Source organism: Lagenorhynchus albirostris, chromosome 9 (genome assembly GCF_949774975.1).
Source record: "Lagenorhynchus albirostris chromosome 9, mLagAlb1.1, whole genome shotgun sequence".
Lineage (NCBI taxonomy): Eukaryota > Metazoa > Chordata > Mammalia > Artiodactyla > Delphinidae > Lagenorhynchus > Lagenorhynchus albirostris.
Genome location: NC_083103.1, coordinates 9,072,989 through 9,099,575, shown reverse-complemented (window position 1 = coordinate 9,099,575; position 26,587 = coordinate 9,072,989). Strand labels below are relative to the sequence as shown.

The 26,587-nt window shown below is 52.7% G+C and overlaps 3 protein-coding genes and 1 non-coding gene across 10 annotated transcripts; 2 read left to right on the top strand and 2 right to left on the bottom strand.

The window, feature by feature from the left end:
• Positions 1–22: 22 nt before the first annotated feature.
• Positions 23–2,371, top strand: ROM1 (retinal outer segment membrane protein 1). Its single transcript, XM_060158957.1, has 3 exons — positions 23–1,103; positions 1,492–1,738; positions 1,853–2,371. The coding sequence occupies exons 1-3, from the start codon at positions 514–516 to the stop codon at positions 2,069–2,071; spliced, it is 1,056 nt and encodes a 351-aa protein (XP_060014940.1). The 5' UTR covers positions 23–513; the 3' UTR covers positions 2,072–2,371.
• A 144-nt stretch (positions 2,372–2,515) lies between these two features.
• On the bottom strand, positions 2,516–7,033 carry B3GAT3 (beta-1,3-glucuronyltransferase 3). Of its 4 annotated transcripts, none has more exons than XM_060158932.1 (5): positions 6,890–7,033; positions 5,585–5,759; positions 3,887–4,247; positions 3,426–3,716; positions 2,516–3,024 (listed from the first exon to the last, which is right to left on the bottom strand). In XM_060158932.1, the coding sequence occupies exons 1-5, from the start codon at positions 6,969–6,971 to the stop codon at positions 2,926–2,928; spliced, it is 1,008 nt and encodes a 335-aa protein (XP_060014915.1). In that variant the 5' UTR covers positions 6,972–7,033; the 3' UTR covers positions 2,516–2,925. The 4 variants fall into 4 exon arrangements, with proteins under 4 accessions (XP_060014915.1, XP_060014919.1, XP_060014918.1 ...); XM_060158936.1 differs by having other exon boundaries at positions 5,585–5,720; XM_060158935.1 differs by having other exon boundaries at positions 5,585–5,723; positions 6,890–7,032.
• A 2,574-nt stretch (positions 7,034–9,607) lies between these two features.
• On the bottom strand, positions 9,608–26,388 carry GANAB (glucosidase II alpha subunit). 4 transcript variants are annotated; one of them, XM_060158928.1, is made up of 25 exons: positions 26,326–26,388; positions 22,869–22,973; positions 22,611–22,719; positions 22,233–22,360; positions 18,341–18,520; positions 17,798–17,863; positions 16,914–16,987; positions 16,656–16,739; positions 16,472–16,568; positions 16,038–16,218; positions 15,299–15,452; positions 14,858–15,093; positions 14,649–14,775; positions 14,466–14,545; positions 14,080–14,223; positions 13,886–13,982; positions 13,505–13,606; positions 13,086–13,329; positions 11,923–11,987; positions 11,652–11,728; positions 11,467–11,541; positions 11,176–11,289; positions 10,940–11,052; positions 10,697–10,797; positions 9,608–10,579 (listed from the first exon to the last, which is right to left on the bottom strand). In XM_060158928.1, exons 1-25 carry the CDS (start codon positions 26,361–26,363, stop codon positions 10,470–10,472), a joined length of 2,901 nt encoding a protein of 966 aa, XP_060014911.1. In that variant the 5' UTR covers positions 26,364–26,388; the 3' UTR covers positions 9,608–10,469. The 4 variants fall into 4 exon arrangements, with proteins under 4 accessions (XP_060014911.1, XP_060014913.1, XP_060014912.1 ...); XM_060158930.1 differs by lacking the exon at positions 16,038–16,218 and having other exon boundaries at positions 14,858–15,049; XM_060158929.1 differs by lacking the exon at positions 17,798–17,863.
• On the top strand, positions 24,479–24,584 carry LOC132526634 (U6 spliceosomal RNA). Its single transcript, XR_009542625.1, has one exon. It is a non-coding gene; the product is annotated as a U6 spliceosomal RNA (small nuclear RNA).
• Positions 26,389–26,587: the final 199 nt, after the last annotated feature.

The window sequence follows — 26,587 nt, the reverse complement described above, 5'->3', positions numbered from 1 at the left end:
GGTGGGGGGGCGGGACGAGGCGGGGGGGCCGGGCCGCCTGGTAACCCCTCCCTGTCCGGGCCTCGCAGCTCGCTTCGGGGGCGGGGCCAACCCGTTGACCCCAGGCCCCCTCCGGCCACCGCCCTCCAGGCCCTTCCGGGATCCTGGCCCTCGGACTCCCTGGGAACCTGGGAAGGAGCGCGGGCCGTGAGGTCTCCCGCCCCCAGCCCCTAGTCTGTCGAGGCAGAACCGACCAGCCCCTCCCCACTTCCGCGAAGGGACAGGGGCGGGGTCACGAAATAGGCCTTGTGCCCGGGGGCGGGGCTTTTCCTAAGGGGCAAGGCCAAGGCATCCCGAATTGGGACTGGCAGGGGACAGGGCAGAGGGTTATTAAGGCTGTGGCGGGAGGATGCCCAGGGTATTGGGGTCAGGGTGGCATTAGCCCAGCTCAAGCCAGGCTGGGCTGACGCAGCATCCTGCCGCGGCCAACCCCTGTCCCTGACAGCTCTGCTGTCCCTTGGGCAGAGATGGGAGATGGCGCCGGTGCTGCCCCTGGTGCTGCCCCTCCAGCCCCGCATCCGTCTGGCGCAGGGCCTCTGGCTCCTCTCCTGGCTGCTGGCGGTGGTCGGTGGCCTCACCCTCCTCTGTAGCGGGCACCTCCTGGTCCAGCTGTGGCACCTTGGCACCTTCTTGGCTCCCTCCTGCCCGGTCGCTGCCCTGCCCCAGGTTGCCTTGGCAGCCAGTGCAGTGGCTCTGGGCACAGGACTGGTGGGTTCAGGAGCCAGCAGGGCCAGTCTGGATGCAGCTCGATACCCTCCCTGGCGAGGGGTCCTGGGCCCGCTGCTGGTGGCTGGCACAGCTGGTGGCGGGGGGCTCCTGGTTCTTGCCCTGGGGCTAGCCCTGGCTTTGCCTGGGACTCTGGACACAGGACTGGAGGAGGGCCTGGGGACTGCCTTGGCTAACTACAAGGACACAGAGGTCCCTGGACGCTGTCAAGCCAAACGGCTGTTGGACGAGCTGCAGCTGAGGCACCACTGCTGCGGGCGCCATGGGTACAAGGATTGGTTTGGGATCCAGTGGGTCAGCAACCGTTACCTGGATCCCAATGACCAGGACGTGGCTGAGTGAGTGATTTGCTTCTCCTCCTCCCTCTTCCTTCTTCTCCTCCTCTTCCTCCTTCCTTGAAACCCCACCTCACCCAGACAGGCAATGAGTAGAGTCTAGTGACTGAGAGAATGGAGCACAGCTCTGCCATGTTTTAGCTGTGTGACCCAGGGCATGTTACCAAACTGCTCTGGGCCCATTTGCTTGTCTGTAAACTGGAGATGATAAAAGTCCCACCTTACAGAGTTGTCGTAAGGATAAACGAATTATGTATGCATGCCTGGCACATAGTAAAGCAGTCAGTACATGTCTCACTCATCTTTTCCCTTCTCAACTCCTGTGCCCTGCAGCTTCTCCCCCAGGCCTCTATCTCCAGACATCCTAACACCCCTGCCCCTCCCTTTGCAGCCGGATCCAGAGCAATGTGGAAGGCCTATATCTGATTGATGGGGTCCCTTTCTCCTGCTGTAATCCCCACTCACCCAGACCTTGCCTGCAAAGCCAGCTCTCAGACCCCCACGCCCACCCCCTCTTTGATCCCCGACAGCCCAACCTAAACCTCTGGGCCCAAGGATGCCATGAGGTGCTGCTGGGGCACCTGCAGGGGCTGGCGAGCACACTGGGCAACATGCTGGCTGTTACCTTCCTGCTGCAGGTGAGTCAGCAAAGTGTCTGAGGCCTCCTCTGGGCCTCCTCACCGCCTCCAACCCAGGGGCCCCTGAAACTGCTGTGACCCTCATTGACCTCTTGCCCCTTGCTTTCCCCACAGACTCTGGTACTCTTGGGCCTGCGGTACGTGCAAACGGCACTGGAGGGGCTCGGAGGAGTCATCGATGGGGAGGGAGAGGCCCAGGGCTATCTCTTTCCTGCTGGGCTGAAAGACATGCTGAAAACAGCGTGGCTACAGGGAGGGGTGGCCCGCAGGCCAGCACCTGAGGAGGCCCCACCAGAAGAGGAACCTCCCAAGGAGGGTCTACCTGAGGCCTAGTGGCCTGGAGCTTGGGGTGGGGATGAGGGGTGGGGGGAAGGGGAGAGATGGACAAGCCTGGAAACCTCACAACTCCTTATAGGCTCCAGGTGGGGGAGGAGGGATCTCTGGGATTAGAGGGTTAAGGATAGTCAGTGAGCTGGACTGGGGTAGGAGAGAAAACCAGGTGTCCTAGGGCCTAGCCCATGGCCAGAACCACCAGGGAAGAACAGAAAAAAAAACCAGGGTGGTGGGAAAGTGACATGGGAAGGACTGGAGGCTGCTTCTGGTGCACAGACTCAATAAAGCTTTTGGACTGAAGCCACTGATCTTTCTCTTCAAGGGGGTGGGGGCCCTGAGAGAACTGATTTCCGTCTGATGGAGAAGCCAGGACTCCAGGGGTTTGACCTGGTAAGGATCAAATGCAAGAACCTGACATGGGAAGTGAAGGAAAACAGAAGCCCCTCCAAGTTGAGAGTTTTTATTCTGGAGGTTGGGGCGGGGGGGGGGGGGTCAGCATGCTCAGGTGGGGAGGGTCCAGCCCAGCTCCTCCAGCCCCCCAGTGCATGCCCAGCCCCAATAAGTTACCCAGTCACTCAGCCGCCCTCCCGCCCGAGACTCTCTGTTTTCTGCTCCGCCCCAGACAAGCCCATCTGGCTCAACACAAGGGCTGCTTGTCCCTAGCCTGTGAGCAGTGCCACAAGGCAAGCTGGGGGAGGGGAGAAGCAGCTGGGCCACACCCTGGGGTTGAAGGGGCAGAAGGGCCGCCCCTGGCTCTGAGGGCTCAGGACTTGGAAAACCACATCCTGGGCAGGCCAGGGATCCAGTCCCACAGATCTGTGTCTGATGAGATGGTGGGCAGTGGAGGGCCGCCATCACACCTCGACAGCTGGGTCTGAGCCTCGGCCCTGCCGCTGCAGCTGCTCCTCCTGCTTCGTCTTGGGCTTCTCTGTCCGCGTATGCCACACCAGAACCTGTCCCGAGAGCTTTCAGTTAGAGCCGGGCCCAGCCACAGCCAAGCCTCTGGGGCACGCAGTGTAGAACGGATTCTCCAACCCCCTCGACACACACTGGGTTGGCTGCCAAGTATGAAGGGTGGGTGGGGGGAGCCTTTAGTGCCTCTAAAATGGGGCTTAATCCCTTACCCTCTCTGTGTCACACGGGTGCCAGGAGACAGAGTGGCAGGAAGACCACTTTCCTTCCCTGCCTCCCAGCTTCCCCTTCAGGAGAGCAAGCAAGGTTGAATCTGAGCCCTGGAGGGTCTCTCCTGGTTCAAACACCCATCCCTGATCCTACTCCCCAGGGCCTCATTCCACTTCTCCCATCACCCGTCCATCCCACAGTCAGATTTCCGTGCCCACCTCCATCCCCTTACCCGAGTGCAGTTGGCAGCCCGTGGCTCCAGGTCCTTGGGATCGACAAGGTGGCTCAGGAGGCTGCTCTCCAGGTGGCCCCGAGGAGCAGTAGCATCAAACCGGGCATTGGGTTTCGCCAACAGCAGGGGCAGGGAGACGGCAAATCCCGCCATATCCAGTGGGAAGGGCCTATTGGGCTCCCACGCGGTGTGGAAGCCCACGACCCGGCCATCCTGTACGCGAGGGCCCTCGAATCGCAGGCCGCCCACCAGCCCCACTGGCCACACTGAGACGCCACGGGTCCAGCGCATCTACCGGAAGTCAGGAAAGAAGAAACAGACAGGAGGTGGCCCAGAGGAATGGGAGCAGCGGGAAGGACCACTTGAGTCACTCTGCCCCACCACTCCCCACTCCTCACCTAGGGAAAAAGATGAAGCGGGCCCCACCTGGCCTGTTTCCCCAGCCCCATCTCAGTGCTCACCTCCTCAAAGAGTTCCCGGCTGTAGGTGTTGTCATCATCAGCAAAGTACACGACTCCCTGGGTGCCTGGTGGGGGTGGATCCTTCTCTCCCGCCACAGCACCCCCTCTGCTCCGGAGCCAGTCCAGGGCCCTGTTCCGTTGCTCAACACCTCGGGGCCGAACCCAGCCTGGCTCGCCCTCCCGGAGTCGCTGGGCCTTGGGGGTGAGGACCGCCAGGTGTGTGAAGAGGAGGCCAGAGGCAGCCAGCAGCCCCGAGACCAACGGGGTGGGGCCCTCAGCATCCTCTACCAGCAGCCAGTGCAGCCGGGGCACCAGGCTTAGGGTCTGGGACAGCCGCACCAGCTCCGCCTTCTGCACCAGCCTGCAGGGGGAAAGATGCAGGAGGGAAAGGGGTAGGCACCATTTGCCCACTCCAGAGGGTACATATGGCTTCTCCTGGGCCACTCCTAGCACCGCCCACCCTCCCCACCCCTCCCCGTGACCTTTCCCTGACCAGCACCCAAATGCCCTGTTCTTTTCTTTGTCTTGTTTTGTTTTTTGACCCAGCTACTCAGCTTGCAGGATCTTAGTTCCCTGACCAGGGATGGAACCCATGCCCACTGCAGTGGAAGCGCTGAGTCCTAACCACTGGACCGCCAGGGAATTGATTCACCTGCCCTGTTCTTAATGTCCATGTCTGTCACTCACCTCAACCCCAGGGCTCTGACTATAAATTAAGGGCACAGTCTTTGAAATCAGATCTGGGTTTGAACGCCAGTTTTGTAACTTATTAGGTGAGATATCTGGGGAAATGGCTCCATCTCCCCAAGGCTCAGTTTCCTTTAAATAACTTTAAAATAACAGTACTTTAAAACAATGTTGTTTTAAAGATTAAATAAGATCATGACTTTTTAGAATACCAGTAGGACCATGTTCTTCGCCGCCTATGCTTGGATTTCCAGGTAGAAGAGTTTAGAGGAGCCCTTTGGCTCATTCCTTTTCAGGGGACGAAGATTTATCCGAGTTTAGACAAGAAACTGGGAAAGTAGGGGCCCAGTCTCTTGCAGGCTTCTTTACCCTTCAGATGGGCCTGCCCGCCCCAGGCTTGATGGTGTGTGTAGGGAGGTGGAGAGGGTCTAGAGATGCCCTGGCGTAGGTGGGTCAGCCATCTGATTCCAGGCAGATGTCAGCAAGCCCTTTTGGCTACAGATTCAAAACCACATTTCCCAGTTGGTTTGTGTCACCAATAACGCTACGTTTTATTAAAAAAAAAAAAAAAGGAACACACTTAGCACAGTGTGGGGCAGAGAGTAAACACACTGCAAATAATAGCTGGTGTAACTATTTCTAGACCCCCGTATGACCGCAGGGCCAAGTCCTTTTCTACTTCGATTTAGTCAAGGGCTTCCCAAACTTTCTCACCAAAGGCTCCCTAAGGAGAGAGAGTGAACTCACTGGCAAGTTCAGAATTTCTTTGCAACTTTATTGTTCTACCTTAAAACTTCTCAGGAATATTGTATTCTACTTCACAGCACATCCCTGTCTATTTTAATAGAAAAACATTTTCCCACAAATCTTAGAGTAATGATGTGGTTCATTTAGCCTGTCATTTGTCATGCCTTAGCTTGAGGAACATCCCCTGGCCCAGCGCCTCCCGAAACTCATCATCGACCCCAGCCTCTTGGTCCATGCAGATGTTGGGTGCATCACAGCCCATACCTGGCATAGGTGGGGGTAACAACATAGATAGTAGGCAGAGCCTCAGGTTCAGGGGGCTGGGCGGGGGCAGGGGGTGGACGGCGGAGATCGGCTTGCAGCTGGGAAATCCTCAGATCCTTCTGCCGAAGCTGCTCTGCTGCTGCCCGCAGGGGAGAGAGGCAGTCACATGGCTGGCCTGGTCCCAGGAAGCAGGGATGGGGGCAGAGAACCACAGTATGTTCAGCATCCCAAAGGGCCATAACCTTCTGTTCAACTAGCCAGTGCAGGGCTCTCTTTACAACTTCTCTAACAGCTTTTCTATGCCTTGGGTGGTGGGGAGCTCACTGCCTCAATTAGCAGCCCCTCTCCGACTTTACCAATTCCATCCATTACAGTTTTCATTTGGCTATTGAGCTGATTACCTGCCTCCATCCTTTCTACCTTCTGGTCCTAATTCTGCCTTCTGGAACCATAAAGAACAAGTTGATCTCCTAAAACAGGACAGTCTTTCAAATACCTGAGGATCATGCAGTGGCCCAGTCTCTAAATCCCTGCATAAGAGGCAGGGTTCAATCTGTTCCACTGGCTGTGTGACCAAAGACTCATTAAATTCATTGATTCCATCATTGGATAAATATTTATTGAATGCTCCTCCTGGGAGGCACTGCCTTAGGTGCCCGGGATGCAGCTTAGGAAAGCAAACAGACATGGTCCCTGCCCTCATGGAGGTTTCAGTTTAGTGGAGGAGCTGGACACTAAGCAAAGAAACAAATTAATAAAATTATTAGAAACCGTGGCAAGGGCCATGAAGGAAACAAATAGGATAGAGACTTAAAGAGAATCCAGATTGAGAAGAGGTACTTTAGCTAAGGTGGTCAAGGAAGGCCTGTGAGGCGGTGACATGTGAGCTGAAACCTGAAGGATGAGAGAGGGAGCTGGGAAAGAGCTGAGTGAAGAGCACCACAGGCAGCGGGGACAGGTTAAGTGCTTGGAAGCAATGAGTGTGGGGTTTTCAAGAAACTGTCATGAAGCCAGTGTGGCCGGAGCAGAGCGAGCGAGAGGGTTAGGAAATGGGGTTAGAGAGGCAGACCAAGGCAGGATCATGCGGGGCCTTGCAGGCTCTGGGAAGGAGTCTGATTTCACCCGAGGTGCGGCGGGCAGCCGCGGTGCGTTCTAGAGAGGGGAGTGCGCCCGGCGGCCGCAGAGGGCTGTAGAAGGGCCGAGCCGGATGAATGGGGTCTGCGCGGGGGTTCATCCCCAGGGCGGGACGCTCGGCGACGGGTGCCCGAGGGCCGACCCGCCGCGCCCCCGCCCCGCCCCGCTCACCGAGCTGCACCAGCGCGTAGAGGAGGCCGGCGATCGACACCAGGAAGTAGGCGAGGAACACGTTCTTCAGCTTCAGCTTCATGGCCGCGCCACCGCCGGCGCCTGGGCAGGCGGGGTCCTGCAGGCACGAAGTTCCCCGCCCCCAGCCCGCCAGCCTGCAAGCCCCGCCCCTGAAGCGGCCCCGCCCCTTGACCCGCCCTCCTCACCCTCCTCTCGACCTGCTCCCAGGAGCTGGAGCTGGCAGTAAACGTCGCGGCCCACTTCCGGTCAGTCTGCACACTCCCTCCCTCCGGGTTAATTTCCGCTCCCACCGCCTAGTTCTGGGAACCACGGTAGTGGGTGACGTCATATCCGGCGTATCAAGCGCGCGCGGCCGGCGGTCAAAAGCCAGGTAGGGTACTTGGGAGTGGCTTTGGGACCGCCCCTTGATCTCTAGTCCCTCTGCGCAGATTTTCTCCTTATAGTCATTCATTCATCCATCAGTCACTGCAGGTAGTAACAGTACCTCAGTACATACTTGTTACATGAATGAGTGAAATCTAGGGCCTATCATGTACCAAGCCTGTGCCCTGGGTGTCTCATACAATCCTCACTATAATCCTTTGATTATAATTTTAATACAATTTAGGATATTAAAACTCTAAAGATTGATGTTGCAGAATTTTGATATTTAACAAGGTACTCTTGGCAAAAATGCAAAAAATACATAGTAATCTAATAAATTAAACCAAAAAATAGTAAAGGGGTATTTTTGATATTTCATTAATTAATCAACCTCTCATATTCTAATATTTCTTGGATTTTTTTTTTTGAATTTCTAGTATGACTTGGAATCAGGTCCCTTTCTGGGATGAAGAGTTTATATCCATAGTGTTTTTCCAGCACATCTGGCAGTAGTTCAGGAGCAAACTGCTCTTCTTCAGGGTTGTCACAGTATCTTGGTCCACTTTTGTGTGAGAGATAGGTATTGTCCCCATTTTACAGATAAGTAACTAAAATTGTGCCAAATCATGTAATTCCCATCGTACAATTTTCTATGTCCCTTCTAGATACCTGACTCCAGGAGCTGTACTGTCTCCTTTGACCCACACTGAAACAGGTGACAGAAGGGGTGGGGGTAAAATGTCAAGGCAATGAGCTATCTCCCAGAGAATTAACTGGAAATTTCTTTTTAAAATAAATTTATTTGTTTACTTTTGGCTGCACTGGGTCTTCGTTGCTGCTCGTAGGCTTTCTCTATTTGCGGCCAGCGGGGGCTACTCTTCATTGCGGCGCGTGGGCTTCTCATTGCAGTGGCTTCTCTCGTTGTGGAGCATGGGCTCTAGGCACGTGGGCTTCAGTAGTTGTGGCACGTGGGCTCAGTAGTTGTGGCTCACAGGCTCTAGAGTGCAGGCTCAGTAGTTGTGTCTCACGGGCTTAGCTGCTCCGCGGCATGTGGGATCTTCCCAGACCAGGGCTCGAACCCATATCCCCTGCATTGGCAGACGGATTCTTAACCACCGCACCACCCAGGAAGCCCCTGGAAATATTTCTTGAGCTGAGGAATTCCAGAAACACAACCCCTAACTCCTCACAGGCATAAACCATCCTGAGCAGTAATTTTTCCAAACAAAACCTAGTTTCTTGTTAAAATAATCTCTAAGACTTGTGGTCAGTCTACAAAATGGAGGAAACTATTTCCTGTCACTAAAACAATGGGAAATTTTTAAAAATGCTGCTAGCTAAAGAGAAGCAGTCTTTAGTATGAGAACATCTGACATATAGCTATTTGTATTCAAGAGGGACCCCATTAGCTCTGGTCACCACTATTAACTAGGCCTACCAAAATCTGATGACCTTGCTGGGCTCCTCTATGAAAATACTGGCATCAGGGACTTCCTTGTGGCGCAGTGGTTAAGAGTCCGCCTGCCAGGGGCTTCCCTGGTGGTGCAGTGGTTGAGAGTCCGCCTGCCGATGCAGGGGACACAGGTTCGTGCCCCGGTCCAGGAAGATCTCATGTGCCGCGGAGTGGCTGGGCCCGTGAGCCATGGCCGCTGAGCCTGCGCGTCTGGAGCCTGTGCTCCACAACGGGAGAGGCCACAACAGCGACAGGCCTGTGTACCACAAAAAAAAAAAAAAAAGAATCCGCCTGCCAATGCAGGGGACATGGGTTCCAGCCCTGGTCCGGGAAGATCCCACATGCCACGGAGCAACTAAGCCCGTGCGCAACTACTGAGCCTGCGCTCTAGAGCCTGCGAGCCACAACTACAGAGCCCACGTACCACAACTACTGAAGTCCATGCGCCTAGAGCCCATGCTCCGCCACAAAGAGAAGCCACCACAATGAGAAGCCCGCGCACCACAACGAAGAGTAGCCCCCACTCGCTGCAACTAGAGAAAGCCCGCGTGCAGCAACGAGGACCCAATGCAGCCAAAAATAAATTAATTAAAAAAAAAATTGGCATCAAGCAAGCTGAAGGAGGCTTGCACTCACTCATTTTGCTCAACCAATGAGGCTTATGCTGAAGCTAAATGAAAATGTCAGGTCCTCGGGCTTTTAGGGGTCTGTGGTTCAGGCCAGAACTGGAATCCAGACGCCAACAGTTATTTATGGTTTCTCTCTTTATTGTTTCTCCTTTTATCAAAACCTGTCACAGCTGGGGGCCAAAAGGAAGTAAAAAAAATTCCCACAAACATTCCCCATCGTCCCCAGTTAGTCCTCCCCCACCCCCCACCCAGGGCCCTGGGCCAACCCTGAGCGCACATGATCATCTCCCCCACCCTCAGCCTTCCCCCAGCAATAAATACAGGTGACCATGATTCGATGAAACCGCAACTGATTTCTCCATCTGGAATGCCCCTCAAGGGGACAAAATTTTAGGAGGCAAAAGAAGTCTCGCTCATCCCCTCTTAAGGAGTGGAAACTTCTTTCCCCCAAGGGACAGGGGAGGTAGAACTGCCCCTGTCAGAACCGCAGCTGCTCTAGATAGAAGCAGGGAGAGGAAAGGCTGGGATGCCAGGGAAGAGGATGTTTTCCAGCAACCTCACTCCTTTGATCCATTCATCCCTTATCAGGGTAAGGGGTGGACCCTGTGCATCAATGGGGCATAAAACAGAGAGGCCTGATAGAGAAGAGCCAGGAGGAAGAAATAAAAAGGAGGGAGAACAGTTTGGTGGGGAGGGAAGGGGAAGGAGAAAAGGAGCCCTAAAGCTCACTGCCCTCATCTTCTTCCAAGAAATGGCATCAACACACAAGAGACATGAACAGAGAGGGTATGGAGGAGATTCAGGGCCCCCAGAAGAAAGAAAAGAGAAGGGAAAGCAAGGGCCCTGTGGTCCCCAGGTCTTCACAGGTGAATGTGCTCCAGTCAGAGCAACAGAATATTTGGGGATGAAGGGAGATGTGGTGTCAATGGGGTGGGAGAGGTCAGGAGATCACAAAATGAATTCAGAGCCCAGGGAAAGCCCTCTCATCCTGCCCAGATGTTGGCAGAATGTAGATCTTGAGATAAGAAAGGTGAAGTCTGGGGAAGGTCAAACTCCAGGGCAGAAGGAAGAGTAACTATCAAGACCATCACACCCCACCCCAACATCCCTTGGGTTATCGCAGGTGAATACTCCAGTCGGATACCACACTGACGCCAGGCTTGCGCAGGATCAACACAGAGGTCTCAGGGTCATGCTGGAAGGACAGGCGGCTTTCAGGAGATCCTGGTGGAGGAAAGAGAAAGAGTGCCAGAGTCAATAGCAACTACTCTCCTATACGCAGGGGGTCCCCAACCCTGCCCTGCTTCTTCTCTTTCCCCACCTGGGGGCCAGATCACTCACCTTTTGTCTGGAGTACCACGGTTGCTGGCTTTCCAGCCCCTATTATCACCACCCGCTCAATCCAAATTGGTGTCTCAAAGTGGCCTTTGGGGTCTGCTGAGCTGGAGGAAGCAAAAATGGATACCCATCAGAAAAAAAACTGTCAGAGCAGAGAGGAGGAGAGCAGAGCAAGGCCATGATGTAAGAGCACAGTGAGCTGTAAGCATCCCAGAGGCTGCCAAGGAAGAAAGGGTACCTCCTTACCTGGAAACAAGGGTGTTGCCAGAGAATGAGAATCGACGCAGCAGGAACTCATGGCGAGTCTGATAGTTGAACGTGTGCCCATCATCTAGAAAGAGCTCTCCTTGGGCCGTACCCTGAGCAGGAAGTGGGGTAGGCGAGAGCCTGAGCCCAAGAGGGAGTGAGGGGCACATCCCCAGGGGACTGAATCCTAGGAAGGTAGGCAGATGGTTGAGGAGGCTCCCTGCTTATGCGCTCACCTGGAGGCTGAGTGCAACGAAAAGAGTGATGGGGTCATCCTTCATGCAGTCTGAAGAACGCCGCACTCGCATCCATCGGGGCACAATTGTCCCTCCACGCTGGAACACAGGGATCTAGGGCAAGAGCAGTGCTGGGATGAAGTAGCCCTGTTGTTCAACCCTGGGCCCTGCAATATCTTTTGCTTGTGTATATCTGCGTCCCCTTAGGAACTGGACTCCAAAGTATACACTCTCTCCCCTTCTGGAAACCTACAGGCAGATGGAGCTGGCAGCTGGGCCAGGCATACTCACACTGCTTAGAGTTACAGGCAGATACAGGGTCTGGGGACCATGATGCTTCTGGTAGCTATGAACGTCATACCACACCTGTGGGTGCAGAAGATATACTCGGTCACTCACTGCACAGAGGACCCCCCTCTCTATTTACCCTCTCTGACCTCCACCACCTTTCCCCACCACACCCTTCCTTAACTCACCTCCCCTTGGCCAGGAAGATAGACCTGCACGCCATGAGCCTCAGAGTCTGATACAGGGTGAACCAGCAATGCATCCCCTAAGACACAGCAGAATCAACTCTGAATTGGGGAGATCAGTTCCCAAAGAGGGAGCCCTAGAGCACCCACCCCCTTGCACCCCTGGCCTCGTTCACTCCTCCCTCCCTGCACATCCACAGACGTATCTATCACAGTGCTTGCTTCTTCTCAGCCCTATCCCAACCCACCACTAACTGTCCCCCTTGTTTCTCACCAAGCAGGAACTGATCATCTATACTGAAGGTGGTCACATCCTGAGGATAATGAACCCACAGGGGCCTAGGAAGGAAGCAGGACAAGAAAGGAAGACACTTGCTGTTTGGCAGAAGTCAAAGATGCTACCCCAGGCACTGGCAAAAAGAAGAGCACAGGGGAAAGACCCGCGAGCTGGCAGCCAGACAGCCCAGCAGGCTTAAGGACTCAGCTATGCACTCTAACCTTGGTCTAGACATTTAACTTCCTAACGTGTCTCCCTGCCTCCTCCCACCCTGCTCCCTCTGGAAACTGCTCTGCACAGCTACCTCCCAGCGGCCACTTCATTATCCTGGCCTGAAAAGCCCTCTAGTTCAGGTTGAATTTTCCACTCCACCTCATCTACCTCTCCCTCTGGTTCTTTACCCCTGAGACACACTGGTTTGTTCCTACTCCTGGAACATAACAAACTCATTTCCATTTCATAATTTTTGCACTTGCAGTCTCCCCTGCTTGGAACATTCTTCCTCTGCGTCACAAAAGCCTGTCTTACTCATCAGTCAGGGCTCATCTTTACGTGGCCTGTTTTTTGTTTTTTGGTTTTTTTTGCGGTACGCAGGCTTCTCACTGCTGTGGCCTCTCCCGTTGAGGAGCACAGGCTCTGGACGCGCAGGCTCAGCGGCCATGGCTCACGGGCCCAGCTGCTCCGCAGCATGTGGGATCTTCCCGGACCGGGGCACGAACCCGTGTCCCCTGCATCGGCAGGCGGACTCTCAACCACTGCGCCACCAGGGAAGCCCTACGTGGCCTGTTTGTGGAACTTAACTCCGTTACCCTGTTCTATTTTTTTCAAAAACCTTGTCAGTTTTGGCAGTTTTCCTATTTCCATATTTGTTTACATGTCTCTCTGTCTTCCTCCCAAGAATGTAAGTTCCACAAGGGTACGACACTTGTCTGATTTGTTTCTGGCTCTGGGGATAGTGATGAGTAATGCCTAGCATGTCATAAGCACTCAGTAACGTTCACTGCTCTTCATCTCCCCACTGGTCTCTTCTTACTCTTGACCTTGCAGTCAGATTTCCCTCCTTTACAAGGCCCTCGTAAATGAAGAAAGAGGCCCAGAGATGGAACCCAGTCTCCCAGCCATCTCAGTCCATTCTACACAGACCCAACTGAATGCCTCACCTCATGATAGGAATCCCTTCACGATGGGCCTGATAGAAGAGGGTATACCAGAAGGGCAGTAGGGAGTATCGCTGACCCAAGGCGTCTCGGATTATGTCATGGTACTGAGACGGTAACAACCACGGCTCTCGCCGACCAGTGTCCAAGTGGGCATGTGCCCGGAAGAACGGCTGGTAGGCACCCATCTGGTACCAGCGCACAAGCAGCTCTGGCTCTGGATTTTTGAAGAAGCCGCCCACATCCGCTAGAGAGGGGAGGGAGGAAACCGGTTGGAAAAGAGGGTGAGGGAGGGCTGCTGCCTAAGGAGCCCCCCAAGGCCCCATCATGGACTGTCAGTTCTCTGCACAGGCCTAGGTTTTATGCCCTCTACCTTGCCCCTCTCCCGCCAAAGCAAGGCTCCAAGTTCCTCCCCCTCTCACCTCCACAGAAGGAAAGTCCCACCAGCCCCAAGCTGAGACACATAGGAATAGAGATCTTCAAATGGTCCCATTCGGCAGCATTGTCGCCTGTCCACACGGCTCCTGAGGAAGAAAAGAGGGAGGGAACTTGCAAACAGTGAAGGGGCTCAGCCTTTTATACAGCTGACCTCTCTAACCTGCCACATCTCCTCTGGGGCCCCCAGAGTCCTGCTGAAGATGGCAGAGTTCACAAGAGCACTTCAACACGGACTGGCCCTCCCACTCCCTGCCTCGCTTTTAGTGAACAGCTGGAAGGAAGTACGTAACTCTCAGAGGATGGACAGACTTCTCCAAGAACCAGGCCCAGGTCCCTCTGCCACAGCTTTATTCTCCAAATCTTACCAAAGCGCTGGGAGCCAGCAAAGAAAGCCCTGCTCAGGACAAAGGGGCGTTCTATGCCCCCGGAGCGCAGCACCAGCCCGTCAGCAGTCGCCATGTGCTGCGTGGGAACAGGAAAGAAGGGTAGTGAGGAGCAAAAGCCAGCTGTCATCGGTGCAAGTTCTCGGTCCTTGGTCTCTCCTCTCTCAGTCCCTTACCACGTAGAAGCCATAGATGTTATGCACGTCTCGGTGCTCCCAGCCCCCATAATGCTGGGCATCCTTGAGCATGGTGACCTCAGGACCATTGAACACGGACGGTTCATTCATGTCATTCCAGACATAGAGGTTGGGAGATGAGCCCTGAGAACACAAGGCAGAGAATGGGGACAGACGACAGAGGGGAGGGAGAAGACAAAACAGTGTCTGAGCAGAGAGCTCCTAGGAATCCAGAAAGATGCATTTCTCAGGGCCCCCCCCCAGGATCATCAAGGCCCCGATATCTTATGAGCAACCAACCATAGCAGGGATAGCAGGCAGAGAATGACTGATTCCAAGAGGTAGAGTGGGAAAGACAGAGGCAGGTCGGGGAGGGGCTGCCATACCTCATAATTGTCAAAGCGAAACATGTTAGCCCACCAGGCCCTCATCTTGGGATTGGTGAAATCAGGGTAACCGGCTGCGCCTAGAAGAAATCAAGGATGGCTTTCAACCCCTGAGGGGTAAAATAGCCTCCACTCTAGCTCCCTGGCCTCACAATAGCCTCCTTTAATTCTGGGCCCACCTACCTGGCCAGCACCAGCCTTCGTAGTCAGAGCCATCCCGGGTTTTAACGTACAGACCCAGGTTCTGCAACTCTTCATGTACGCGGTAGCCAGAGTCCACCTTGATGTGGGGGTCCACGATGGCCACCAGCTGGGGGCACGGAACACGGGTAGTGAGAGTTCTCCAGGGCTATCATGCCTGAGAAAACCAACCATGGCTGCGGCCCTCTTACCTTCCGCCTCTTGGAGGCCAAATGCTCAAGCATGGTGAGGGGCTGGGGGAAACGGCTGGGGTCCCAGGTGAAATACCGCTTGCCATCAGCATGCTCAATGTCCAGCCAGATGACATCGCAAGGCAGGTTGTGATCATCGAAGCCCTGATCGACTTCCAGAACGTCAGCCTCATCCCGATAGTTCCAGCGGCTCTGGTGGTAGCCGAGGGAGAAGAGCGGGGGCAAAACCTGGGTCCCTGCAGGTTCAGTGAGGGATGGGTGTCACAATGGGGTCAGGCTCAACCTGGGGCCAATGGGGATGCCCAGAAATTGAGGGAGATGAAAGGGCACCGGGCTGGAGAATAGGCCAAGGCACAGGATTTCTGAAAATGCAGTCATCCCTCAAGAAGCCAAGGACCAGAAAGGGAGGCTGCAGGCTGACAGAGTAGGGACACTGCGTACCTGTGAGACTAGCGTACTGCCGGAAGACATCAAAGACAGACGGCCCAAGTAGCAGGAAGACATCAATGATGCCACTCTCCGATATCCAGCGAACATCTGTCTGTGGGGTCTCCCCAGAGCCCTGCAGGTAGTCCAGCATCTTCCCAAACAGGGTCTGCAGAGGGGACCAGAGAGAGGTCTGACACCACCCTCTTGCTTCCCAACCCAAAGACAAAGCAGCAGTGTTTTCCTCAGAGTCCTCACACAGCTGGCTCCTTGAGTCACTTCGGGCTGAGATTAAACGTCACCTCCTCAGTGAGGCTTCCCTGGGCCCCATCATAAGCAGCACCGCCCATCCCCATCACATGACCACTGCATTTCTTTCTTAGAACTTACCACCACTGAACTCATCTTCCCTCTGTTACCTGTTTAATCTGTCTTCCTCCTTTCCTAACTCAGTAAGCAATATATCCCCAGCACCTAGAAAAGGGTCTGAAGCTCCTAACGCATACTCAATAACAAATGTATTAATAAATGCAGAAAAGGAAATACCTTCCCCATGAGTCTGTGTCTTCTGGGAGTGTCTGGGGAACTCATATGCTGCCCAGAAGGCCCAGGGCCTGTCTCTCATCCAGTCCCCAAACAGGTATCCAAATAGGCCACTCTACCAGCCTCTTCAAAGCAAATGCCCCTAACAAACCCATCTGTCTCAAGGCCTGACGATTCCCTCCCTTATTGCTCCCCACGCCTGTGCTCTCACCTTGCCTGCAGTGTTGGAGGATATGTCAACCCAGGTCTCCGCGGCGTTGAGCCAGAAGATGCCCAGGTCCCGATGAGGGCTGTGTGCTAGGAGCACGGGCACAGACCCATATAGGGCCATGCGGTTGTACAGCTCATACTGGAACACGTCCAAATTGTAGAGGCGATACGGCTCCCCACCCCTGCAGGCAGGCAGACAGACAGACTGGCCCCGGGCCATGGCATGCACAGCCCCAGCCCCATAGACACAGATGAGGGATAAAAACTGGCCCCTCTGCCCTTTCTCAAAGCAGCATTTTCTGATGGCCCAAGGTTCTCTGGCACAGGAAGTGAGCCACGCTCGTCTGGAGTGTCTAATCTGTGTGCACATCTCCCACAGCCCTGGCCTCTGCCCCCTTCCCTCCTCCCATATCCTGATGTCACTGTAGGACTCACTCAGTGACTTTCAGCCTCAGGTTGTCTGCATGCTCAGGGATCCCATACACATGCTCCATGCCTGGCAGAGAGAAGTCCAAACTCACAGATGTGGGGCCTGGAAGAAAAGCAAAAGATGAGCTCCAGAGCTTCTGCTTGGCAAGGACTCCCTGTCCTCTTGCCCAAGGCTCCCCCAGCCCCTCACCAAAGGGCTTGCTGTCAGTGTGAGTTTTAAATGTCTCTTCCCAGGCTCCTGGCTCATCGTGCTCTGCCTTCCCCTGGGTCTCATCTGGCTGGAAGGAGAAAGCAGACCACTACTCAATCACACACCAGGTCCTCTCTCTTCCCTTGCCCATTTTCTAAATCCCATCCACGATGGCAAGACTAAGCTCAAATTTCTTGTGGGCCTTTCCCCTCCAACCTCCCAGCCAGCCCTGTGCTCCAACCACCCACCCCCACCAACTTGCCTTGTCACCATCCCCAGGTGTTTCCTCGGGCTGGGCCCCATCGCCCTCAGCTGGGTCTTTTGATCCTTGCCTGGAAGGTAGGAGAGCTGTCTGCTCCAATCCAGAGGGGGCAGGGACGAGGGGCTAGTGGAAGGAGGGGTGAGGGAATAGAGAGCCAAGGGTCCAAAGGAACGACGGCACTGGAGGAAGGGACTGAATGTTAAAGCTTGGAAAGGGACCCCCAGTGAGCAGATAAGTGTGCAAAGGACAGGGAGAGAAATGAGAAAGGGAAATGAGAAGTAAATGCCACCAAGGGGTGCCTTCCAAACACAGGCCCAAACCATCAGCCTCTGCCAGCATTCCAGAAGAGACAGGCAGACAGGTTCAAGGGCCTGGGTTCGGAATGCCAGTCCTAGCCCTGCTGCCTCTACCAAGAGACTCTGGCCCCAACTTCCCTCACTGGGCCTCAGCCTCTTGGCGTGACACAGGGTTTTGCAAAGGCAAGTGAGTCATAACCATGGTCAAGCCTCTACACAGGGACTCAAACAAGAGATTCTGCCAAAGGATGCTTTCAAGGGCAGCTGGCAAGCAGCTCTGCCCAGAGCCTCAGTGCAAGCCAGCTGAGAGGCAGGAACCCCAGCAACAGGCAGCATCTCTCCACCCCCTGGCAAAGCAAGAAGCTCCCTACATTCCTCAAGGATATCCAACATTTCATCTTCCTTCTCCCAGGGGGCTCCTAGCCAAGGGAATGGGGAACGGGAACCAGAGACCATATAGTTGGGGAAAAAGAGGTGAGTGAAGGACAGGGTATGGAAGGGTCTGGGGCACCTTCCCTGGGGGCCAGAGTGAAGGGGGGGTAAGGGCAGAGGAACAGATACAGTACCAGTGGTCATGGATTTACCTAGAGAAAAGGTTCTTGATCTTATCCCAAATGCTACCGAGCGTGAGACTAACTTTATCCGAGAAACTGGGGCAGGAGGAGATGGGTAGGAAAGGGGAAAAGGAGGCACAAAACCAACACAAAAACAGAAACATAAAAGTGAGTTTCAGTCGACAAACTTCCAGAGATGGGGTGGGGGAAGAAATTAAAAACAAAAAACAAAACAAAACAAAACAAAAAAAAGGAAGAAAATAAATCTGGGAAGTGTGATGGTGTGAGAGGGGGAAGAGGGAAAGGCAGACCCAGGCAGGCCTCTGAGGGAGGAGGTGCCCAGGGTACAGCTCATGGACAAAAGTGACTGCCTCCTGGTCTGTACAGGAAATGGAGAAAACTTCAACCCAGGTCTGCTTCCTACCCTCCCTGATGGTCAGCTTCGCCCAGCCCCCAGCCCCGACCTGGCTCTACTACCACCCTGTCTTCCTCCCAGGGACCCAGTGCCAGATCCTACGACACCCCTAGGTTCCTTCACACTAGGTCCCCTTCACTCCTGATCCCTGTACTCACGAGACCCTGGGAGCCCTCTGGTGCTCAAAATTTAAGAGTCCTCGGGCATTGACACTGAGCAGAAGGCTGCGGTCCTCCAGTAGGTCGAGGCGGAATGGCCGTGCCGTCAAGATGATTTTATAGGGCCCCTCAGCCATGGTTAGCTCTACGCTGTTGGCATCCCGGCCAGAGACAGAAAGCCTGGGAAAAAGATCAAAAGGGATATAAGGAAGTGCAAAGTGCCAGGAGCAGTCATGACACTTAGAAGACGGGGGACCTGCTAAGAGCTATACAGGCAGTGTGGTAACAGTACAGGGACAGATACGTTGACCAAAGGAATCAAATAAAGAGCCTGGAAACAGACCCAAGCATCTTAGAATGTTGAAATGTAACAGATGGCATGGCAGTTCAGTGAGGTCTGGAGGACTATTCAATAACAGAGCGGAAAAACACATTTTCTGTATAGAAAAGAAATGGTATCACACTCCTACCTCATACCAGATACAAGTATCAACTCCAGACAGATTATGACTTAAAATTTTAGAGTAAAACCTTTAGAAGAAAATATAAAAAAATATTTTCTGACTCTGAGGTAGATAAGGATTATTTAAACACAACTTAGAAAACACTAACACCAAAAGGTAAGAGACTTATCTACCTGACAACAAAATTCAGAATTTCTATTTATTGAAAGATACATTAAGGGTAATCAAAAACAAGAAAAGTCTGAGGAACTGTCCCAGTCTAGAGGAGCCTCAGGAGACATGACAACTAAATATAAAACAGTATCCTGGATTGGATCGTGAAGCAGAAGAAGGACATTAGGTAAAAACTAAGGAAATCTGGGACTTCCCTGGTGGCGTGGTGGTTAAGAATCCACCTGCCAATGCAGGGGACTTGGATTCAATCCCTGGCCCGGGAAGATCCCACATGCTGCGGGGCAAATAAGCCCGTGCACCACAACTACTGAAGCCCACGCGCCTAAAGCCCATGCTCCGCAACAGAAGAAGCCACTGCAATGAGAAGCCCGCTTGCCGCAACTAGAGAAAGCCTGCACGCAGCAACGAAGACCCAATGCAGCCATAAGTAAATAAATAAATAACAAAAAAACTAAGGAAATCTGAAAAAAATATGGACTTTAAGCTACAAGGATATATCGTACAACACAAGGAGCGTAGCTGATATTTTATAATAGCTATTAATGGAGTACGACCTTTAAAAATTGTGAATCACTATATTGTACACCTATAACTTATGTAATATTGTACATCAACTACACTTCAATTAAAAATAAATGAAATGCTGGCGCAGTGGTTAAGAATCCGCCTGCCAACGCAGGGGACACGGGTTTGATCCCCGGTCTGGGAAGATCTCACATGCCTTGGAGCAGCTAAGCTCGTGCACCACAACTATTGAGCCAGAGCACCACAACTACTGAAGCCCACGCACCTAGAGCCCGTGCTCTGCAACAAGAGGAGCCACCGCAATGAGAAGCCCGTGCACCACAATGAAGAGCAGCCCCTGCTCGCCGCAACTAGAGAAAGCCTGCACGCAGCAATGAAGACCCAACACAGCCAAAATAAATAAATAAATAAAATTTTAAAAAAAATAGGGCTTCCCTGATGGCGCAGTGGTTGAGAGTCCACCTGCTGATGCAGGGGACGCGGGTTCGTGCTCCGGTCCAGGAAGATCCCACATGCCACGGAGTGGCTAGGCCCATAAGCCATGGCCGCTGAGCCTGCGCGTCCGGAGCCTGTGCTCCGCAACGGGAGAGGCCACAACAGTGAGAGGCCCGCGTACCACAAAAAAATAAACAATAAAAACACTTTAAAAAAAGGAATGAAAAAAGAAAAAAATTTATGAACTTTAGTTAACAATAATGATATCAATTCATTATGTATGACAAATATATCACAATAATGTTAACAGGGGAAAACAAGAGTACAGGGTATACAGGAACTCTCGTAATATTCTTGAAACTTTCCTATAAATCTAAAACTATTCTAAAATTAAAAAATCGTTGGGACTTCCCTGGTGGCGCAGTGGTTAAGAATCCGCCTGCCAGTGCAGGGGACACAGGTTCGATCCTTGGTCTGGGAAGATCCCACAGGCCGCGGAGCAACTAAGCCCTCGAGCCACAACTACTGAGCCTGCGCACCTAGAGCTTGTGCTCCGCAAAGAGAAGCCCGCACACTGCAATGAAGAGTAGCCTGCACGCAGCAACAAAAGACCCAATGCAGCCAAAAATAAATACATAAAATTTTTTAAAAAATAAAATTAAAAAATCTTCTTTTTTCAAGGCACCTTTAGAAAAGTAAAAAGATAAGCTACAATCTGGGAAAAGATAACTGCAATACATGTAAGTAATAAAGAACTGGTATCAAGACTAATGAATTTCCACAAATCAGTGATGACAAACAACATAAAAGGAAAATGAGCAGAGCAGTGAACTTCCATTTCACAGAACAGAATGACAGATAAATATATGAAGACATGCTCAATATCAGTAATAAACTGGGAAAGACAAGCAAGCCAAGACCACCACATGGTATCATCCTACAGCCATTCCACTGACAAAAATTAAGTCCAATAGTTCCAAGGGCTGGAGAAGATGCAGTTCAATAAGCCTCTTATATATTGCTGGTGGAAGTGTAAATTGGTAAGCCACTTTGGCTTTATCTTGGAAAGTTGATGATTTCCATATTCTACAACTCTGCAGTTCTTCTCTTAGCTATACACCAAAGAGAAACTCCTGCACAGGGAGACAGGAGACATGGACAAGAATGTTCACGCCAACACTGGAAACAACCCAAATGCCCATCAACACAGAAATGGAGAAATAAATCGGGATATATTCATATAACATAACATTATACAGCAGTAAAAATGAGTTTCTGGAGCTACATGCAACAAAGTTAAATCCAGTTAAGTGAAAAAAGGAAATCCCAAAAGACCACATTCACTAAGACACTTTCCCTATAAAACTCAAAAACAAAATCACATAATTTATTGCTTAGGCAAATGTACGAAAGTGTGTATATGTATATACGTACCCACGATATAACTGTGAGAACAAAAAAACAAGGGAATAATAAACTTCAGAATAACAATCATCTCCGAAGGAGTCAGGGGTACAGGACAGTGAGATGTATATGTTTGGGTTAGGTGAAGGGTTTATCATGTTATTTTCTAAGTTAAATACTTAACAGAGAGCCATGCGTGGAATAATGACGACGATGTGTCATGACCCGAGTATTTGAATAATCCTATCCTGAATATCTGAGGAGAAATTGAGGAGGGAGGAAGGGAAGGAGGGAAAGAGGGAAGGAAGGGAGGAAGGGAGGAAGGAAGGAAGGGGAGAAAGAAAAGAGAGAGAAAAGAGAAAAAAAGAAAGAGAAGAAAAGAACAGACGAGACAAGACAGGGGGACAGGACAGGAAGGGAAGGGAAGGGAGGAACCAACCACAGAGACACTGTATTCCTGGAAGGCGAGCTCCATGGCCTTGCTGACTCCCTCTTGTATCTCCAGCACCTAGGCCAGGCCTGGCACAGAAGAGGAAGCAGTATTTCTTTGCTGACTGAATGAAGATAAAGGGTGAAAGAGAAAACAAGTGAGGGAATTCCCTGGCAGTCCAGTGATTAAGACCCTGTGCTTTCACTGCACAGTGCGCAGGTTCAATCCCTGGCTGGGGAACTAAGATCCCGCAAGCCAAGCAGCTCGGCCAATCAATCAATCAATCAATCAGTTGAGAAAACAAGTGAAACAGAAGCACAGATGAGGGAAGGCTGAGGAGAGTGGCCGGGTGCTATTCAGCTATTACCCCAATGTGGAAGAGAAAGTCAGCTGCCAAATAAAGGCTCATTAGGAAGGGAAAGGGCCATGGAGATGGAGATGTTCCTCAGGAAAAACTCACCCAGCTGTGGGGGGATCAGCCACCAACACGTCTGGCACACGGTATCGGGGCCGCCGGGGCTCTAGTTCATCAATTCTGATCCGAGTCATGTTCCTTCGAAGCCCCTGGAGCTCCAGCACAAGCAACACCTGTGGAGGCAGAGGTCTGGGTCTGGAGAAAGGAATGGGCTATACCAGGAAATGCCCTCTGAACCCATTTCTCTCCCGAGGGGGTCTCCTCCTTCTAGCCCTTTGCCTAAGGGATCTGAAATCTGAATTCCTCACAAAGTACAAGTCCCAAGGTTAGATGGCACAGGATGTTGGCTATAGGATTCCCCTTCCCGAATTACCCCTTAGCCATTTCTCCACCCCCACCAGACTCTTCCTTTTCTCCCCTGACCTTAGTGACTTCGTTGATCAGATGGACTGTGAGGGCATCAGGACCAAGCTGCAGAGAGTCCAGCAAGGCTCGGTATGGAGAATGGCCTGGCCGTATGCTTCGTTGCCTCCTGCCAATGTGAAATGACTGAGAACGGGGGAGGGTTCCCCAAGGCCCCTAAGTCCTTCTATCAGCTGCAGTGCCCCAGGCTACCTCATCTGCCACAGACACCTCCCACATTACCCTACTTTCCATTCTTGTCTCCCAGAAATATCATACTTGCAGAAGGAACTCTCTTCGCAGGTCTTAAAGTTGCTTCTATCCACAGCCAGGGTAATTCCCAGGCAGACGCCTAAACAAGCCAGTACCAAACCAGTCCAAGACCTAGGGGGGAAAAGGACAAAGAGGGCACGATCAGCACAGGGTCAGAAAGGGCCCCACCTTCTGAGGTAAAGGCCTCTTCCCACCACAACCCTAAAAGGGGAGAAAGATAGAGTCCCATTAAACAGAAAACACGGCAGAGTGGACAGGGCTTAAGTGTCAGGCCTGAGGAGCTGGCTCACGCACACCTTTCCTTCAAAAGGCAGAGGAAGTGGACAAAGGATCCTTGGCCTTCAGAGGCCTGGTATTGACTCAGGTTACATCAGCCTCTCAGAGGAAAGGAACAGTAACAGCCAGTCCCAGGGGAAGTGGTGGTACCTTATGTGTGGAACAGAGAAACACAGTAAGCCATGCCTTTTCACTGGAAAGACACTGGGGGGACCTACAGTGAAAAAGTTCAAGATGTACCCTCAGCTGGCCTGCTGGTCACAGGTTCCTAGGGTCCTAACATCCCTAACACTCTAGGCATCCTGTTCCTCTGATCTCCACTGCTATATCTTTGACATAAGTCACCACTGTCACCACGTAAGCTTGAAAAGAATAACAACAGCTAACCTGTGTTGAGTCCTAATAGGCACCCGGGGACCTGGCTAACCGCCTTATACTAGTTTTTTTGTTTCTTTTTTTTGCGGTACGCGGGCCGCTCACTGCTGTGGCCTCTCCCGTTGCGGAGCACAGGCTCCGGACGCGCAGGCTCAGCAGCCATGGCTCACGGGCCCAGCCGCTCCGCGGCATGTGCGATCTTCCAGGACCAGGGCACGAACCCGCGTCCCCCTCATCGGCAGGCGGACTCCCAACCACTGAGCCACCAGGGAAGCCCTATACTAGTTTTTAACTCTCCCTGCAGTTTTTAGTAGTGTCTATGCCCAGGTCTCACCCTGAGATTTCAATCTAATTGGCCTGAAGTGGAACCTGGGCATCAGATTTTAAACTCCCCTAAACAATTCTAATAGGCAACCAGTGTTCAGAAACAATTCTTTATACACACTAATAGCTCTTTTCCCTTTCTTTCACTGTTTTCTTGGTGAATGTAGGATTGGGATTTTTCCGAGATGGGAGCACTGAGGCATAAAAGGTTCAATAATTTGGGGCTTCCCTGGTGGCGCAGTGGTTGAGAGTCCGCCTGCCGATGCGGGGGACGCGGGCTCGTGCCCCGGTCCGGGAAGATCCCACATGCCGCGGAGCGGCTGGGCCCGTGAGCCATGGCCGCTGAGCCTGCGCGTCCGGAGCCTGTGCTCCGCAACGGGAGAGGCCACAGCAGTGAGCGGCCCGCGTACCGCAAAAAAAAAAAAAAAAAAAAAAAAAAGGTTCAATAATTCATCCAAGATTTAACAGCCAGTATGAGGTGACACTGGTGAACTCAGCTCTGCCTAACTCCAGGGCCCGGGCACTTCATTATGCACAGCACATTGCACTAACCACCAGCAGGGCCTGCCTCATTGAGGACCATCACCAGGGTTTCCACAAACTTGTCACTTCCCCAACATGCTATCAAATGACAGACAAGGGTGCTCGCTTCGGCAGCACATATACTAAAATGGAATGATACAGAGAAGATTAGCATGGCCCCTGCGCAAGGATGACACGCAAATTCGTGAAGCGTTCCATATTTTTGGGAGACCCAAGAGGGAAGAGATATGGGATCATATGTATAACTGATTCACTTTGTTATAAAGCAGAAACTAACACACCATTGTAAAGCAATTATACTCTAATAAAGATGTAAAAAAAAAATAATAACAGACAAGGGACTAACAGGCTTATCTGAACAAGTTAGTTTGTTAAGGATATATCCATCCATTCTGAGTAAACCCTAAATAGGGATTCTCACACTTTAGCGTCTGTTAAGAGTTACATGCAGTGCTTACTAAATGAAGATTCCCGGGTCCCAGGGAATCTGCAGTTTAAACATGCTCTCCCAGTGGCTGATTAGGAGCACACTCTGAGAAAGTGTTCCAAATAAAGGAGAACAAACAAAAACACACATTTCTCCTCAGCATTAAAACTTTGCGACCTGCTAACAGGGTAACCAAAGAGTAGGGCCTACAAACACATTGTATCCAGCATATCCTCAGTATCTGCTTGAAAGCTAAAGGTAAAGAAAATCACTAGAAAGGAGATCACAGAACACAGTAAGCCCTCCAGTTCCAGAAGAATGTGCAAGGCAAGCCAGGCCACACAGAAAGATGAGGAAAACACCAGGCTTTGTGGTTTAATAGGTCAAGCAGGAACAAATAGTAGCAAAACAAGCAGAAGAAATGCTACCGGAAAACTCAAAAGCAAGGCATGTGGCCCAGGTCCTGAGGAGTGACTGCAGCGGACACCCTGAGCAACTGACCCCGTGTCCACCAGCCCAAAGCAGCAGTAATCAGAAGTACAGTGAATTAAATACTCTCTGGAGTCCTACTTGCACAATCTATAAAATGGGTTTGGAGAGACGCCAATGGGGATAGAATTTCTGAAAGATTTTTCAGAGGTAACCTGTTGGAAGGCCCTGAGAACTCAGGAATGCCTTGAACGCCCCTGGGCAAGAGGTGGTCACAAGCCAAGGTCAGGAATGAGTCGCAAGGAAAGGTGCACTCATTTATTGTTTCAGGTCACAGGCTTCTGGAGTCAAATTTACGATCCACGCTTTTTTCACCGCTGCCGACAGTACGTGCCTCTCCCACCCCGATACATCCGTTAGGTCCTGGTAAACACTCTGTGGCGCTGATGATTGTTTCGAACCGTCTTTTCAGTAATATAAATGCAGAACAAACCACTGTTGTGTTTGAGCAACGTCATCCAGGTCGACTGTGAACTTACGGGATCCTGCCCCAGCCGTGCCCAACGACCGTGGACACCAAACAAGCCAGGGCTGGTGTCCACGTGAAGACAAGGGCAGGGCAGGGTCCGGGGCTCTCGAGGGGAGGGCGGGAAGGGCAGTGGAAGCAAGACTGCCGGCCGCGGTGCTTCCAGCGCGGCTGAGGGGCCGCAGGGCAGCAGGCTGCATTCCCGGAGGCCGGGCCGCATCTCTTCCTCTGCCCCGATGGCCCCGCGCATTGCAGGAAAGAAGCGGCAGCGTTAACCGCCGCAAGCCGCCAGCGGAGGGCGGCGGCTGACAGCGGCCAAGGCCAAGAAGAACACAAGGCTGCGGCCTTCTAGAGCCACCGGGCCGGAGCGGAGAGCCCCAGAAACAAGGGCCCCCCGACGCGGCGAGGAGGCTGGGGGCACCTGAGGCCGCCTCCAGAGAGACAAAGAGTCCTCACGAGGCTGGGGATGGCGGAGTCTCAGGAGAACATACAGGAAGGAGAGACACGGGATTTGGGGGTCTGGGGGCGTCCCGGGCGCGTTCCCCGGGATCCGGGCTCCTCACCGCCTCCTACGCGCCACCACTGCCGCTACCGCCGCCATCTTGTGCCGGGTTTGCTCCTTGACCCGGAGCTTCCCCTCCCCCAGCGCGCGTTGAGCCACGTATCTTAGCGCCCGCCCCTTCCGGCTTCCTGATTGGCCGGGCCACACTGAAGCCTGGCGTCTGTCCCATTGGCCGAGAGCGTACTCTAAATGCTGGTGGGGGCGGGGCCAGGGCGGGGCTTGAGGGAGGGGGCGGGATTGTTCAGAGACAGGAGCTGTCCGAA

Coding starts and splice junctions, on each gene's coding strand:
- ROM1 (XM_060158957.1), top strand. CDS start 514: ATGGCGCCGGTGCTGCCCCTGGTGCTGCCCCTCCAGCCCCGCATCCGT. Junction 1,104..1,491: donor AATGACCAGGACGTGGCTGA/GTGAGTGATTTG, acceptor CTCCCTTTGCAG/CCGGATCCAGAGCAATGTGG. Junction 1,739..1,852: donor CTGTTACCTTCCTGCTGCAG/GTGAGTCAGCAA, acceptor CTTTCCCCACAG/ACTCTGGTACTCTTGGGCCT.
- B3GAT3 (XM_060158932.1), bottom strand. CDS start 6,971: ATGAAGCTGAAGCTGAAGAACGTGTTCCTCGCCTACTTCCTGGTGTCG. Junction 5,760..6,889: donor CTACGCGCTGGTGCAGCTCG/GTGAGCGGGGCG, acceptor TCCTGGGACCAG/GCCAGCCATGTGACTGCCTC. Junction 3,717..3,886: donor GCCGGGAACTCTTTGAGGAG/GTGAGCACTGAG, acceptor GACTTCCGGTAG/ATGCGCTGGACCCGTGGCGT.
- GANAB (XM_060158928.1), bottom strand. CDS start 26,363: ATGGCGGCGGTAGCGGCAGTGGTGGCGCGTAGGAGGCG. Junction 14,224..14,465: donor TTCGCTTTGACAATTATGAG/GTATGGCAGCCC, acceptor TTGTGTTCTCAG/GGCTCATCTCCCAACCTCTA. Junction 13,330..13,504: donor GGGACTTTCCTTCTGTGGAG/GTGAGAGGGGGA, acceptor TCCCCTCTCTAG/CGGATGTGGGCGGCTTCTTC.